The sequence below is a fragment of the Coptis chinensis genome, chromosome 7 (assembly GCF_015680905.1).
Source record: "Coptis chinensis isolate HL-2020 chromosome 7, ASM1568090v1, whole genome shotgun sequence".
Taxonomy (NCBI): Eukaryota; Viridiplantae; Streptophyta; class Magnoliopsida; order Ranunculales; family Ranunculaceae; genus Coptis; species Coptis chinensis.
This window is the reverse complement of record NC_141462.1, coordinates 10,387,675-10,404,340: the sequence shown is the minus strand read 5'-3', so window position 1 is coordinate 10,404,340 and position 16,666 is coordinate 10,387,675. Positions and strand designations below refer to the sequence as shown.

The window sequence follows — 16,666 nt, the reverse complement described above, 5'->3', positions numbered from 1 at the left end:
GCTTCCTCATGAATAAAAAACCTGACTTTCTCCTCATGAACAAAACTATGCTAAGTTGCAAGCGCAGTTTCTTATCCCAAATCCTAATGAACAACCAAAAAAAGAAGAAAAGAAACAAAACCAAACAAGCCTCAAATTTTCAAAAACAAGACTCATTTGATGAAGAAGAAGAAGAAGAAGAAGCATTTAGCTTGAAAAGTAGTGTTTCTTCACACAGTCATGGAGTTCAACCACTTGGAAATCTTCTCTTCAGTTCCTCTTCTCATAACTCGAGAAACACGGGCTTGGGTAATCTCCAAACTCTTTCCGATGAACTTGTTCTTGATATATTAGGCCTTTTAGAAGGTACTCATCTAGCCATTTTAGCTATGGTGAGTAAATCATTTTATGTTTTCTGTAATCATGAACCCCTTTGGAGGAACTTGGTATTGGAGAATTTTAAAGGTGGGTTCTTTTTTAGTGAGTCTTGGAAGACTACTTATGTTTTTAGTAGAAGTTTTCGGAATTTTGTTTCATCGAGTTTGAAAGTTAGGGACTTTTATTCGGATTATTTGTTTCAGAGTTGGCTTTGTGCAAGCCTTGAAATGAAACCTGAGTGGCTTGAAAGGGATAATATTGAGAGGAGGAGTGGAATATCGGTTGATGAATTTATATTGAATTTCGAGGAACCGAATAAACCTGTGTTGTTGGAAGGGTGTTTGAATAATTGGGCTGCATTGGAGAAATGGGATAGAGATTATTTGATTAAGGTGTGTGGGGATGTTGCGTTTTCAGTTGGACCGGTGGAAATGAAGCTTAAGGAGTATTTTAGGTATGCAGATGGTGCTAAAGAGGAAAGACTGTTGTATCTCTTTGATCCAAAGTTTGCAGAGAAAGTTCCGCAGTTAGGTTCTGATTATAAAGTTCCTTCATACTTTAGAGAGGATTTATTTTCGGTTTTGGGCAATGAGAGGCCAGATTATAGGTGGGTTATTATGGGTCCTGCGGGTTCGGGTTCTTCGTTCCACATTGATCCAAACTCGACTTCCGCATGGAATGGTGTAATCAAGGGGTCTAAGAAATGGGTCTTGTTTCCACCTGATGTAATTCCACCAGGAGTCCATCCTAGTCCAGATGGTGCTGAGGTGGCATGTCCAGTTTCTATAATCGAGTGGTTCATGAACTTCTATGGAGCTACTAAGACGTGGAAGCAGAGGCCTGTTGAATGTGTGTGTAAGGCTGGGGAGGTGATTTTTGTGCCAAATGGATGGTGGCATCTTGTTATCAACCTCGAGGAATCTATTGCTATCACACAGAACTATGTTAGCAGGTAATGTTCAAAGTTTTGAATATCGTTTTACAACTATGGTTGAAATCTCTAAATTATTTTCAAATCAAAAGAAAATTGATTCAATTTTTTGTTATATACTAATCCATATGCTGCAAGTTGATTTTGATGTCTAAGATTAAGGGCCAAAGCATTTAGTGCAGGTATATAATTTTATACACTATAGTTCCATTTAAGCCAGATGAATAGAAGTGGTGCAAGAATCCTTCTTGCTATGTTAAAAAGTTAGAGAAAGAACCAGACCACCTTCCAAATATTCTTTAGGTGGCTTCCTTTTGAAGTTATGAAGATGTTACTATTTCTCTTTTGTAGCTTGGATATTATTAAGTACAGTATGTAAAACATGATTTACTTTAGAAATGTTTGTATATTGTCCCCAAGCAAATTTTACACACAAAATGTTCTCCATATACTGGGGCTTAGCTTATTAGGTGTAAATGAGTAGTTAATGCTGCAACTTCTCTAGCTCCCAAATATTAGCTCATTGGGAAACCTGAGCTCCTGGAGAATAGGTTTGTTCCAATCAGCTTAAAATAACAGTTAGCCATGGGATCCTTCTTTGGAGAGATTACTTTTTTAAATTACAAATTACTCACTAATTGTTCATAAATGTGGTCAAGTCCTCGATGTATTACTCTTCAATGTTATGTTGTTGATTCCACCTAGAATTACAGACGAAGGTTTGAATTACAGAGAAAAAGGACTTAAACATCTTTACTATACAGAAACATAACTCATATTAGAAGGCCTCCTTTGGGTTTTTGCCTAGGGCCTCAAAGTTTCTTGACCTGCTGCTGAAAGTTGGTTTATTGTTGTTGTTGTCATGGTACTTATATATTGACGACACTTCTGCACAAACTATCATTCAGAAAAGGTGTTGCATAAATTTAGTTGGTAACTTTTTTGCTTTTTGAGAATTATAAATAATCTCCAACCTTAGGGTTGTGATTCAAACACAAACAAATATGGTTTACTATCACACAGTGTTCTCAGTTTAACAAGAGGTTTTAAGTACATTGGATTTACCATCTTGCAGGAGTAATTTGTTGAATGTTTTGGATTTTTGAAGAAGCCAAATGCAAGTGAGCTTGTCTCAGGAACAAGAGACAGGGTGAATCTGTACGACAAGTTCAGGAGTGCTATTGAAGCTTCTTTTCCTGGTACTATTAGTCAGCTAGAGTTGAAAGCTGAGGAGAAGGCTAAGCAGAAAAAAGTGTCCTACTGGGAAACTGTATCGGATGCTAAAGTGGGTGCTTTCAAGTTCTCTTTCTAATTAACACCTGCGACCAGAGTCACCAGACTAAGACAAAGGATTAGAAACTGTCTTAGACCACTTGTTGAAGAAACAGTCATAATGCTCTACACTTGTGACTCTCTAGTGTTGAAGAGCAAGATCTCAGTGTAAAACAGTTTTGACATTTCTCATTCTTTTAAGCCTGAATTAATTTGAATGGATTTCCAGATTTTATTTTATTTTCTTCCCTGGATTACGGTATTTTCTTTCTGGGTTCAATATCTTAATTTGTTGTGATTTTTCTCCTAAATGAATTGAATGCAGACTTTCACTTCCCTCTGGAACTATGTGTGTGCCATGTTTGTATGTGAGAGGGAGAACAAATAGAGCTCGACCACTAATCCTTGTGTGTTGATATGATAGACGGGTTGATCATTGCAATAGTGCTCCAATTTACTGACATTAAACAATGACAAATGCCAATAAGTTATCTGTTCAAAGAGAAGGGCTACCAAGATATGCATATGAATCCATAACTCAGAATCTCGAATAAAATGTTAACCTTTGAATCTCACGATATATCAAAGCACCAATACAGTAAGCCCCAAAAATAGAAATTTCATCAGAATTTGGTAAATAGTACAACGCAGGCCCCTGGCATCACAATTTGTGCAAAACCCACATGTTACCCGGTTGCATATGCATCTTTCAGTCCTTGGCGGCTCAATCATTTCTACAAGATTTTATCTCCAGACAGGTACGAGAATACAATCTCTTTCGTACTTACTCTTCAAGGATTGCTTTTCAATCCATTTTGCCTACTCAGATATTAATTAATACATCACAAGCCTCATTTCTCTTTTCATGCTTATTGACTTATCAACCAATATCTATAATCTTCAAATTTCATTTTGTGGTATGTTTCTCTTGGTGTTTTCAAATCAATAAACGCTTTTATATTCACTGTGATTCATCCTTTGTGCAGGATTTTCTACTATGGATGATGCAGCTAAGTCAAATGAGTGTTCATTAGTTAAAATAAAGGTGTTGTTCTTTGCAAAAGCTCGAGATCTTACTGGATTGCCAGAGCTATTTCTCCAAGTACCCTCAGATAGTACAGCTCAAGACTGTTTGAATCAACTCTTCATTAAGTTTCCTGGCTTGGAAGAACTTCGAGGGTGCATGGTTCTGGCACTAAACGAGGAATATACGCCAGAGAATGCAGTGGTTAAAGACAGAGATGAATTGGCCCTGATTCCTCCCATAAGTGGTGGCTGAATTCCTGTTGAATTGTATTTTTTTTTTCTTTTCTTTTGAGAATGATTTAGGTGTAAGAATAAAACTTACTATGCCAAATTTTGTTGATGTGTACTGTGAAACAAGAGCAATTTCTTCTACACGTTCTATTACCATCAGATCTTTCTTACATGCTGAAGGAGTTCTTAATGTTTCAATTATTTAGAGTTGAGACAAAACTCAACCTATTCTTTACCTTGTGTTTTACACAGATACATGAAAAGAGATAATCTGTTCACCCAAGTACCTCCAATCAACTGGGAACTAATTGCCAAAGAAAAACACGTGTTCACCACTTCACCTCCTGCGAATAGAAAATCCAGACTGCTCGTCCAAAAAAACATGCATCTCCCTACCTCAACTCTACTAACATCTGCACTCATCTTTAAATTGATACAATCAATCTAAATGAAATGCCGATAAGTGGTAGGTCTACATTTCAGGAGTTCAGATTGATGTCTTTAATGAACTAGTCCGGACATTACTCATCTTTAAACATGCACGTAAATTTTATAATTTTCAAACAATGAGAAAATAATAGTATGAGTTATGCTATGTGCTGAACTGCTGATACATAAACAAAATAAACTTCACATCAAAAAGCAAAAGGAAAGTACACTTCAATGAAAGTCATACAGGCATGAGACAAGCTTTATAAGAATCATTTGAGAATTTTAGGCCTCTTAATGAGGCCAACCGTAAGCAAGGGGAAATAACAGCCTCCGTTATCCCAAAGGTCTGACTGCTTTCCTGCAACCCGTTGCACGAATCTATTTCAATGTCAGATTTGAAGGAACTGATGTCAAGAGCAACGTTCAATCCGATTGAAGTAGGTTCAGTTGTGAAACTGCACAATCAACAATATTACACATGAGCCAGATGCCTAAAATTATTAAGGAGAAAACAATGAACAATCATTTAAAGTCTTTTTAATACAATTCAAATAGGGTTCTTACTATTCTCCAAAAGTATAATTCATCCATACGGAGAGATTGTACCTGGCCTCAAAGCTTCTCCCTTCAGAGCCCAATGATGCACATATTCCAGAGATAATCCAAGGAGGAAGAATAGTGTCTGTGATCTCAATGCTATGGCAGACACCACCTGATAAGTCTTTAGTGGATTCTTCTTCTAAATGAGATCCTTTTGGAAGGGAAGGAAGAGAACTGGCCCTTTTGATCTCCTTGCATTTTACCTAAAAAAGGTCATTGTGACTTTGTGAGTAATGCTAGCATTTTTATATAGTGTCTGATATTGCTATTGAGTAACAGTCTAAATCAAATTGACACGGATACACGTATCAGTGTCTGACATGGCAATCTATATATATATACACAGTGACACAGCTAATTAAAAAAGATAACTATTACTATTCTTTAGTTAAACAACTAATTCTTGGGCTCAAGACCTTACAAAGCATCTCCTTACAAATTTGTAACTATGAAAGTGGCATATCATGGAGTTGGAGCTTGCTAATAGATTATTTTCTTAGTCTTTTGGGGTATAGATGAAACCCTTGTTTGAAATTGTATGCACATGTTCATGTGCCAACACAAGTGTCCGTGTGTCTGACACATTTTTTTTTAAGAATATAAAGTGCATGTTACTTAGAGAATTACACATTCCAGACAAATTCATTACTAGTTTCTGGAGTTAAAAATAATTACAGAGGAACACAACTAAAAAAAAAAGTTCGAAACTAAATGGAACATCAAATCATACAAACGTTCTCTCTTCTTTGCAACAATGCTCTTGAGAATAAATAACTATCTTTGTAGAAATTCTGTGGATAGACACTTTGCAATTTTGCATTTATATAGTGTCTAGGGACTAAAATACAAATCAAAAGCACTGGTAAAGACTCTAGATATAAGCTTATTGAGACCTGACAAAAGAAACCAAGTTAGTAGTTAACCACCTTCTTGCCACAAAAGATGCTTGGTAAACTTGCCCGCCATGAGTTGGCAGGATTGTGATTGGGATAGAATGAAACCTAGAAAAAATGGACTCATTTCTAAGACGCTACACTAGTAAAAATCACTCTTCACACGCAAAGCATAAGGTAGCGTAGCTCTCTAATGGTTTTATATTCAGCGTCAAAAACTTCATTACCAATTGAAAACAGGATGATGCTTCTGGCCTGATGGTCTATATTGGAAGCTGAAAGTCAAGGCTGTGAGCTAGCATTTGTAAAACACTGGCAATTTTGGCTTTCACCAAGCCATATGACATTCTGAATCAGCTCTTACTTGAATGATGAATCAGATGTCAACCTATTGTGTGAGACTGTGAGTTTAGGTCTGCCCATGACAATTGATTTACTTGAGAATGAATACAGTTTCATTATAGTCCCTTCCTTCTATACAGTATATAATAGTTCAGCTCCTATTTACAAATATCAACCAGAAGCTAACCTCTGGAGCAGAAATAGATGCATTCAGAAATGGCACTGGTGCGCATAATACTGGAACATCCCCACCAATCAACAAATTTAAGAACGACCTGGCAATAACAACGACACAAGAATTCAAATGAGATATATAAGATTGCAAGGAAACTTGTAAGCTAAGAGTATTGCATATATAATCGGTCTTCACTTCAATGATGAGAAGTATGCATTTACCTATAATTTAAAAGAAAATCATACAATCCATGTACACTCTCATTCCCACTGAATGCTAATAGCGACTGAGGGCTATGGTCCTTTACATCTGATATGGAATCCGAGCGACGAATCTGAAAAAAAAATGTGAGCATATTTACCACTTATCAATAGAGCATTGGGCCAGAAGCATCACACCAAAAACACCCATTATTTGAAGGAAAAGAAAAACACCCATTTGAACTTTGAAGTACCTATAGAGCACCCACACATTGATACATGTGAGTAACATGGCAGTCAAATTTAATATAATTTATTCCACCAAACATGAGCATAATAACTAGAACCACAATTTCACATTCCACAATAAATAGGACCATAATCACTTGTGGACTTAAAAGGAGAAAAATTCTGACACTTGCAGAGTTGCAGCTGGAACATAGTCACATCTAGACTCTTATGTCCAACTTGAATAGAACATAAGTCCCCATAAAATGAAAGCCTCCATGAGTCACATAAACTTCTAAGGAATGCAGGACTACATAACAGAATAACTTCTAGACCTAAGCCAACTCAGACAATTGCTTGAACTTATATAGGGACCCTATTTCTACTAAATACCAAATATTATTCAATGGTTACTAAAAGATAGCCATTTCCAATGTCTACCAGAAAATGGTAGTAGATTTCCAATACATCCAGGTGAGGGATATAACAATATCATGAGCTTTCATGAGAATGCAAATCAATATAGTGTTTGCAAAATATAGAGGACTCCGGTCCCAAAGCATGGGAACATGATCCTTATACATGAACATTGGCACTAAAGCCCCATTATATGTTCAAACTTTTTTTTCTTTTTTCTCTTTTTTTTTTTTTTGCTACCCTTATAAGATAAATTTCATCAATAATTTAGAATTACAATGTTTGCATGTTATTGGAAAACTATGATGCATGGATACGGATACAGGGTACGATACGGCTTTTCTGAAATATTAGGATACGGGTACGGCCTATGGGTACGGCTAATTATTAGAAATATTTTCACATATAGTAAAGTCAATACAACTTGAAGCCTCAAGAAACAGTTTACATTTTCAATGGAACAGAACTATCGAATCAGGTGTATTTCAAGGATTCCAGCTGGAATCCATTTAGAGAAGTTCAATTTCTTTTGAGAAAGAAGAGGCTTTTGAAAATTTTGGTCATTCAAGTGAAAGAATTTGACTAAATCTCCTTCGCCAGCCTCTCTCAAAATTTATTGGGATTCTTTTTTTTTTTGGTAAGGGACAAGTATCCTAGAAGTATCCGGTACCCGTATCGCTATCGTACCTGACCGATACGGGTGCAATGACATTTTAGGAGTATCCATGCATCATAGTTGGAAAATAGTCCACATCCTTACTGCTGACCTTTCAGTGTACTCTCACCAAAGTTTTGTCAATTTACTGAGCATATCCAAACATCTATATGAAACAAGTTAAAGGTTGATAATTTGTAGTACCTGTCCCAGGCAACCCTTCTCGATTTCTGACAGTTCTACCAGATCTTCTGCACTGGTGTGTTCTGCTTCGGAATGACAAAGAGGCATAGAGAAAGAGATGTCCTAGTATCCATAAACGCAAGAGCATAAACCACATTAGTTAGCAACATTCATCATAGCAGATGCATTCAAATAATCGCATAATTATTTGCTTGTATAAACCTATGGTGGAGATGCATAGATAATAATATTTTAAAATCCATGACAAACCTACTAAACAGTTGTAGGTTTTAGAATTCGGTGACCAGCACTGGAAAAGTCAGAGTTCTTACATGTTCTCTTAGCAAAGACCTCAAGCCTCTGGTGGACTGGGAAACATAAGCATTGCATATTCGCTTCGTCTTATCCGTATAGTCACCACCTGTGAACATAACCACAAACTGTGGTGTGCATACTGTAAATTCCAAAGGAAAGGCAAAAGCGAGTTATCGTGTTGTATTTACAAGAAACCCAACTGGTCAAACAAATGATGATAGTAGAGTAAAATTCTACTTATTAGGGGAAAGCAATAAAAATCAAACCCATTTTCATTTAAAAAGTGGCAATGGTAACCATTAACATAAACAATTATAAAGTCAATAACCAATTATGGAACACGATATAGGTTTTTGCTACTAAAAGACATGCTCCACAATTAACCGGAAATGCGCATTATCTAACTTGAGATAACTCCCTAAAAGAAAACAATCAAATAACCAATTATCCATTTTTCATTAGAATGGTTAGCGGCATCCAAATAAAGAAGGATAGATAGAGTGGCTAACTGGCTATTGTGCAGGATAAAAAGTTTATATGGCCTGAAACCAATCAGCACATACAACGTTTGCAGGTCTCCCAGTTACATTTGGGTCCATTGAGGGATATCAGGATATGATGTAACTTACAAGCCCTCACATGTCCACAAAGGATTGCTAATTCCACAAACAAATACTCAAAAGGAAAAAAGTATAGCATGAAGAAAGGTAATTACCGTAAAAAATGTTGCACATGTCCTTCCGAAGCATGTAGTAAAGATTTTGAAATGAATCCTCCCACACGTTTTGCCTCTTTGATAAGAAGTCCATATCTACAGATACAAAACACAAACAGTGAGCAAATTTAAAGAGACTAAGTGATAATGACATGTCAGACTTTAAAAGCTATAATGTCAAAGGTTAAAGAGTTTAGCAAACAAACCTCCCTGAGCAGCGGACATCCTCAACGCTGAAATGACTGAGGGTGGTAAAGAGGATTGAGGGTACGTCCATGAATGTAAGGATTTAGAAAATAAAGCCACGGCTGCAAAATCATTTCCTTTCAAGAGTGAAGGTTTCTGATTCCCGTAACAACTAAATCGTGATGTCGAGTGATTTATACCATAAGAAATACTGCTGTTAATTAACCTGTGGCACCTAGAAAATGCAAAACAAGATCTAGTCAGTCTGGCAGTGGCTAGCCAAAACACTGCCCATCAGCATTAAAAGAAAAGATAAAATGGAGCTAATTTTTCAGGCACTTAGATTGCTTAAGTGAAAATGAAATGAAGATGTCAAGTAGTGATCAGTCAAGCAACCATGGGTTCCCAGAGTCATTATCCAACAGAGCGTTCAGAAAATTGTCCACATGTTATTAGCATCAAAACATAATCATTGCACAAAGAGTATATAAACTTTTAACAACTATCTACAGCTTTGGTACCCTGATTGCAGCCCCCAAGTATCATGGACTTACGATAACTGAAAATTTTTGATTTTTTTAAATAAATCAATCTATCATTTCCTGAAGTATTTGATTATATGAATCAAAATTAGAATTACATATTTTTTACGGAAGAGGATGGGGAGAGGGGGGTGGAGAGATCCAGAGTATTGCATTTTAATAATTTTCTCAATTCATCATATGCCTGCAGGTTTAGTAAAAAAGTTTCACTCTTCCAGAGGAGGCCATCATACCATGACAGGATTTAGCAAAAATTCTTATGATCAAGACAAGAGATGAGAATAAATTTTCTTATGGTGGGAGTATATTGACATCTGTACTTCGGTTTGTAACATATATGTAGTAGAAACTCAAAAATACAAACTTAACCCGATCTGACAGAAACAGTTTGGAATACACTTGTGCTGAATTAAGATAATTGAGCATCCTTTCAAGATCCAAAGCTAGCAGTACTTTGATCCGAATGTGTTATGTTGACAGATATTAAAAAGTATAGGATACCATAATAAATTACAGAAGGCAGCAAAGTTACCATTTAACTGAGGAAGAGGATACCAATTTCATAGTCGTTTTCAATGTCAAGTCCAGAGGAGTCTTACGGCCAGGAATATGGGATTCCGTAGAAAAAGTGCCCAAATAGGAAGATGAACGATCACCATATATTTTGGCAGGATCACTAGGCAAATGGGAGACAGCAGGAGGTTCACGAGCACCTAGTGTTTTTAGTGCTTCCTATACAAAATATTGACATCCTATTAATGAAATGAATATGTTATTCCAATAGCTAACTGATACATAAATCATGAAAACATTACCATATTTGTGATGGAGCTCGTGGTGGTAGAGCCAGATGACTTTTCAAAGCCCAAAGATATGTCAGAAACATTGGGAAATGTTTTTTTACTGCATTTTTCAGTCATCGAAAAAGTCTGTGCTGTACCACTTTTTGCAGAGTCGTCTACAGATGGGGAGGTGCCCGAACTGGTAAGAGCCGTTAAGTAAAATCAGAATGAATTGGAGCAAACACTAAGATATTACAGCAGAAATATATATATAGAAAAATATGGAGAAAGTGATACCATGCTAGCTGGGGTTGGCTCTTGGTATCCAAGATAGAAGAAACAGACGCAAGTTTATTCTGTTCGGCATAAAAGATATCAATTAACACTTTGAAATAGATGGAACATGATAATACTAGGAAAAAGAAAACCATAACAACAATGGATTGAAAATTAGTAATATTGCCGGCCCAATGGAATGTTATGTTTGGATATCAGATATGTAGTTACCTTTGCTTTTTCTTGTATATATAGCATCGTCGATCTGACATTGGGTTTTCTAACAGGAAACACTTCATCAACGCGAGTATCGATGTATCTTGGACATTTTGACGTGTCTGGTCTTTTAGTCGTGCAAACTGTCCCCCCAGTTATCCTGTGGGATATTATATTATAATTTAATAAATGGATATAATTTAAACACAAACCAACAGCGACATTTGAAACTTACTTATGAGAAGTAAGCAAAGCATCCATTGTTGTTGCACAACTCCTTCGCTTCAATTGCTCATCCTACAACACATGCATATCAACATCAGGAACTCTTGCTTATAATGAAATTACGGCTTGTCAGGTTGGGAACTTACTCTCAATTCGGAGGGAGTCTTCCTCTTCATAGTAGCAGTAGCAGTAGCAGGTTGAGGCCTTCCGAAATGAAGGGAATTTGATGGCAAAGAACCAGGAACAGCAACTTTTGCCATAATAATTCTTACAATCTAAAACAGCATACCCCCTTCAATCACTAACAATAATCCCAGCAACAACAAATGAGTCAAATTTAATCATTATTTTAAGAATTTCAATCAAAAGGTTCCAACTTTGACCTAAAATTTAACAAAAATGACCTAAAACGAGTACCTGTCCGAATTCCTCGTTGCAGGGGCAAAATGGGAAAAGCAAACAAAGAGAAAGAGAATGAATGAATGAATGCTTTCAAAGAGTGTTGTTTATTATCGAGGAGGAGTGTGAAATTTTTTGCATTTGAAATTTTATGTTTTCCCTCCCGGTTCACTATGTCAGCTCTCAAATTGGTTCATTCGTCCAAGCCCATGTTAATAGATGCTGCTCGGCCCATGCCCTTCTTACCAAAATATATTATCCTTAGAGCATTTGCAATGCAAGTCATAGTTTTCCCCCCCTCTATCACCGCCACCTCATCACTTTTCACCCCCCTTTTCACCAACCCGGTGAAAAACAAGGTGAAGTTGTGCAATGCAGAGGTGATAAAAAATATTTCGGACGGGATGTTGGATTCCGTCTGGAGGTTTTATCTGAGGCGGAATGTAACATCCCCGTCGATATTTTATAACGAGGCGGGATGTAACATCCCGTCGATAGCTCAATATCAACAGACGCTTGAAGGCTCCATTTTCACTTCATTTCCAGCCAAAATTCCGATTTTGTAGCCTCCATTAACAACCTTTTAACACAAATTTCCATTCATAATGACTTCTCCACCCCCCAACCCATCCCCACCAACCTCACCACATGAAGAGCATTCCCGATGGTTTGGAAATGTTAAAATTTCCAAAAAGGGGCAAAAGGATCGTCGTCGCCGAGAACGCGTGATGTGGGCGAGGAGGACTAAATTGAACTTGGGTTTAATTTTCCAGCGTTGTGAAATCGAGGACCACCCACCATTAAGCGTCAACATCGGTCCGACACGCGTAGCAAATCGAGTGGCGGAATCTCAAGTAAGTTTTTGATTTTTTTTTTATGTTAATTATTATTATTTATGTTAGTTTATATCAAGTTTGTTGTTGTTTGAATTTGTCGTATTATTTTAGTTTGAATTTGTATTAGTTTATATTAGTTTATTTTAGTTTGAATTTGTCGTATTATTTTTTTAAAAAAATAGTTGTAATTATATCGTATTGCGTGTTTGTTGAATGTAGGAAGTACACTTATGGAAAGTGCGTTGTGCACTTTCAAATGTTGTGTCGTGGTGGCGTTGTATGAAATCAAAAACGGATCCTAATTTTGTCACGGTTACCGATATTATATCCGCCACACCATTTGGGAGTTTTTTGAATTCTAATTTGGGACAAAATGATCAGGCGTTGTTGTTTGGGATAGTTGAGCGGTGGTGGCCAACTACCCACACATTTCATTTCCCATGGGGTGAGCTTGGGATTACCCTCTTGATTTCACAATGCTCACGGGTATCCCAATTGGTTATGGAGATGCCGTTCCTTTTGATGAAACTTTAGAGGTTTTACTACGGTGATGAGTTTCTTTGAAGGTTTTGATTTGGTTGAAGATGATGAGCAAGGCGAGTTTTGAGATTATCGGTGAAAGCAAGTTTAAGGGAGGAGCTATAAATATGAGTTGGTTTACTTGAGATATTTGAATAGACTCAAGGAGAAGCCGAAAAGACTATCATATTGGTGAGGAGTCGATCCACAGTATGTATCGTGCCTTCCTCTTCTACTTTGTTGGTGCGGTATTATTTGGATATCTTTGATAGTTATTTACGATCGGGTGGATGGCGGCTGCCTCGGGCGTAGAGAGGATGTGGGATTATGGATCGGGTCAATCCATCTTGGCATACCTTTACCGGGCTAGACCTTAGTTGAGGCGAAAGCCGCTAAAAGGCAATTGAAAGGCGGCTTTGTTTGGATTATACCGGTAAGTCTTATTTATTAAGTTATTGTTTCATTTCATTTATTTATCTAATTATTAATGTTGACATGTTTATATATATATTGATATTGTATTTTATCTATTGATGATGTATTGGGTAATACGAGCATTTTTCGTGTGATGCATCCCTGTGTTGAAGAGGTTGGAAGAGGATGAGACTCATGACCGATTCCACGTTATTCAAGTATGGGGGCTTCATCGTAAGGGGAGGGGTATGGGGACCTATCACATAATATTCATAACACTCGCCGCCAGATTGAGCTTTTAGGAGCTAGTCGAATTGAGTGGCAACCCCGGGCCGAAGTCCTTCATCTTTTAGACCCCTTTCGCGGATATTCCGGATGTTCCAGAGAACACCGAAAACCGTAGACTATCATATATGTGTCATAGAGCAAGGTTTCTTTTCGCTGAATGATACTTATAGGGTCAGTCACTGCATGGTACCTTGGGGACAGATGTTGGCGGCAAGTATCTGGAGAGATTGTTATACCTTACCCACCACCTATGGATATGATGACCTCTCGATATTCTTCTTTGTTCTTTCACACTATAGAGCAAACCCAAATGAGTGGCCGACGCGATCGCCTTCAGTTTTACGCTTACGACTATGACTTATATTGGAAGAGGGTTGGTCGAGGTCTCTTGCTAGGTGCGTTATACGGGGCACCAATTTTTGAAGGGTTACTTCTGGAGCATTGAGGCCCGACATTCATTCCCCAGGAGGAGTGGAGTTGCCATAGTCACAGCCCAGGGTGTTTCATGATATTCAGATGCCGCAAAGAACTCCACAGATATTTGATGATGATGACCTTTGGCATTGGAGCATGATTACTTCTCAGGGGCAAGATATGAGAATACCTATTCCACCAAGTAGATGCCGCAGTTGGTAGCAGATTTTTGATACTGATTCGGCGCTTAGCCGAGGTTAGTATGATTTGAATTTATTTATGATTTGTTATTATTAGTATTCACTATAACCCCTAACTTGCATTTGTTTTGTTAAACAGGATGAAGTAAGGTCGAGCTCTTAACTACTGACTCTCTCGGTTATGCCATGCGTGAGTCCTTCATGGAGTCCTCTCGTCGTAGTTTTGAGTACTTACAAGAAGAACGTAATCGAACTTTGCAGCTTCAGAGACGTGTGCAAGAGTTGGAGAATGCTGGAAGTGGAGTACCTCAAGCTCAAGCTCAACCAGAGAGGCATAACAACGACGGGGGGAGAGCTCTTCGACCGAGCCTTTCGTAGGGGAGGAGGTCTCGATAGATATTTTTGTAGTTTGTAATAAGCGTAAGCCATTACTTGTCTTATGGCGTTTGGGATTGTTGTTTGTAATGAATTTTGATTAGCGTGTTTTTCTTTGATGAGTTTTGGATATGAATATGTCATTAAACAAAGGAGGTTATGTCCAATTTTTTAGAAATTATAAGTTAGTTTTTTACCGAAGTTTCGTGTTAGACTTGGGGGTGTTGTTCATGATTGTTGTTTGTCTTATTTATTATTTTCAAAGTATATTAGCAGGTTTTGATATGAATATGTCAATAAAACAAATGAGGTTATGCAAAAAAAAAAATTAAAAATTTATAAGTTCGTATGTTTCCAAAAATGGAACATTCGTTTCGCTCGTTTCACATTCGTTTCACTCGTTTCACATTTGTTTCACTCATTTCCTGTTTTTGTTGAAACAGAAAATTTTTAGTTTGGAATATCACTCATTTTTGCACAAGGTGAAGTTCTGACAGGTTCTGACAGGAATAGTGTATGGGGATACCGAGACGGAATGTAACATCCCGTCTGGGTTTTTTTGACCGAGACGGAATGTAACATCCCGTCTGGTTTTTAAGCCCTCCTCCCTGCACATTTTACTATTCCAAACAATGCAATTATGGATGGGGATGGTGGCCCATTTGGAATTATTGAGGGTACATTTGGATAGACATTTGGATACAATGTGTTGTCACTTGGAGAGTGAACAAAAATCTAATAAAATGTGTTGTCAATTGGTAAGTGGACCAAAATCGGAATTATTGAGGGTACATTTGGATAGACATTTGGATACAATGTGTTGTCACTTGGAGAGTGAACAAAAATCTAATAAAATGTGTTGTCAATTGGTAAGTGGACCAAAATCGAAGTATCACATGTGACCTTATCATATGTGACCTTACCTTTCATATTTCGTTTTACTCTTCTTTCTTTTTAGATCAAACAAACAACACGACCATCTTCTTCCCCACAACCAAGCTAAAAATAGGAAAAATGTCTAGAGAAGAAAGAATTGCATATAACCAAAGGTTATGGGGAGGATCTAGTAGTAATAGTTAGATCTTCCGGTTTCACCGGTCGATCTTACGGTATGGCGAAGATGACTACATGGAAAGAGTAAGAGATGAGCATAATGATATGATGAAGCTGAAGGAGGAGGAGGAGGTTGCAGTTATTATCCATCTTTGGGGCATTAATGACTCAAGCAGCCATTGAAATTGAAGATGTGGATACGCATAAACGCGGTGGATCTGTGAAGGGCGAGAGTACACGTTTAGAGATGGTGGTGATTTCAAGTAAACAAAAGATAATGAGGATTACTTCACAACACCTTGTAGGTGGCCTCCTCATAAGTTTAGGCGAAGGTCTGGGATGACAAGAGAGCTTTTATGTATATGTTGCATCTTGTTGCATCATTCGACGATTACTTTAAAGACAAGGTGGATGGATTGGGTCGGCAAGCAATTTCGGGTTACAAAAGGGACTAGCTCTTGGTTGCACAATTAGCAACCGGTAGTTCTTCCGATTCAACGGATGAGTATTTACAAATTGGAGATTCCACAACAAATGTATCTATGAAGCGTTGGTGCAAGGCAATTATCACGCGGTTTGAGGAAGAGTACTTGAGGCGACCAAGTGAGGCGCATTAATCGCTAGGATATTAGCTGAAAATGCGCAAGGGGTTTTCCAGAATGCTTGGATCAATCGAATCAGATGCAATTGGGTGTGGAAGAATTGCCCAAGTGGATGGGCTGGAACACATGTAGGGTACAAGAAGGAACCAACTTTGATACTTGAAGCCGCTTGCAGACAAACATTGTTGGATCCGGCATTGCTTCTTTCGGCCTACCAGTTCGCGATAATGACATTAACGTGCTTCATCGTTCTCATGTTTTGAATCATTAGAGCAAGGTGAGGCTCTCTTTGTTGCATTTAATGTGAATGGTAATGACTATGATATGGGATATTATCTTGCTGATGGTATTTACCCAAAATGGGGCA

General features: G+C 37.6%; 3 protein-coding genes across 5 annotated transcripts; 2 read left to right on the top strand and 1 right to left on the bottom strand.

The window, feature by feature from the left end:
• LOC147485932 (transferring glycosyl group transferase) lies at positions 1 to 2,805 on the top strand. The gene is given in 3 exon segments (XM_086570963.1): positions 1 to 1,309; positions 2,364 to 2,389; positions 2,392 to 2,805. Coding segments are annotated over 3 exon segments (1,536 nt in total). The 5' UTR covers positions 1 to 8; the 3' UTR covers positions 2,601 to 2,805.
• Positions 2,806 to 3,158: 353 nt separating this feature from the next.
• On the top strand, positions 3,159 to 3,987 carry CNX7 (co-factor for nitrate, reductase and xanthine dehydrogenase 7). 2 transcript variants are annotated; one of them, XM_086570964.1, is made up of 2 exons: positions 3,159 to 3,318; positions 3,547 to 3,987. In XM_086570964.1, exons 1-2 carry the CDS (start codon positions 3,261 to 3,263, stop codon positions 3,837 to 3,839), a joined length of 351 nt encoding a protein of 116 aa, XP_086427090.1. In that variant the 5' UTR covers positions 3,159 to 3,260; the 3' UTR covers positions 3,840 to 3,987. The 2 variants fall into 2 exon arrangements, with proteins under 2 accessions (XP_086427090.1, XP_086427091.1); XM_086570965.1 differs by lacking the exon at positions 3,159 to 3,318 and adding an exon at positions 3,325 to 3,477.
• Positions 3,988 to 4,347: 360 nt separating this feature from the next.
• Positions 4,348 to 11,812, bottom strand: LOC147485930 (downstream neighbor of Son). 2 transcript variants are annotated; one of them, XM_086570960.1, is made up of 15 exons: positions 11,617 to 11,812; positions 11,346 to 11,500; positions 11,210 to 11,271; positions 10,990 to 11,134; positions 10,780 to 10,838; positions 10,516 to 10,681; positions 10,233 to 10,432; positions 9,179 to 9,393; positions 8,973 to 9,068; positions 8,275 to 8,396; positions 7,964 to 8,065; positions 6,481 to 6,593; positions 6,272 to 6,359; positions 4,856 to 5,052; positions 4,348 to 4,704 (listed from the first exon to the last, which is right to left on the bottom strand). In XM_086570960.1, the coding sequence occupies exons 2-15, from the start codon at positions 11,457 to 11,459 to the stop codon at positions 4,488 to 4,490; spliced, it is 1,896 nt and encodes a 631-aa protein (XP_086427086.1). In that variant the 5' UTR covers positions 11,460 to 11,500; positions 11,617 to 11,812; the 3' UTR covers positions 4,348 to 4,487. The 2 variants fall into 2 exon arrangements, with proteins under 2 accessions (XP_086427086.1, XP_086427087.1); XM_086570961.1 differs by having other exon boundaries at positions 11,346 to 11,491; positions 11,617 to 11,763.
• Positions 11,813 to 16,666: the final 4,854 nt, after the last annotated feature.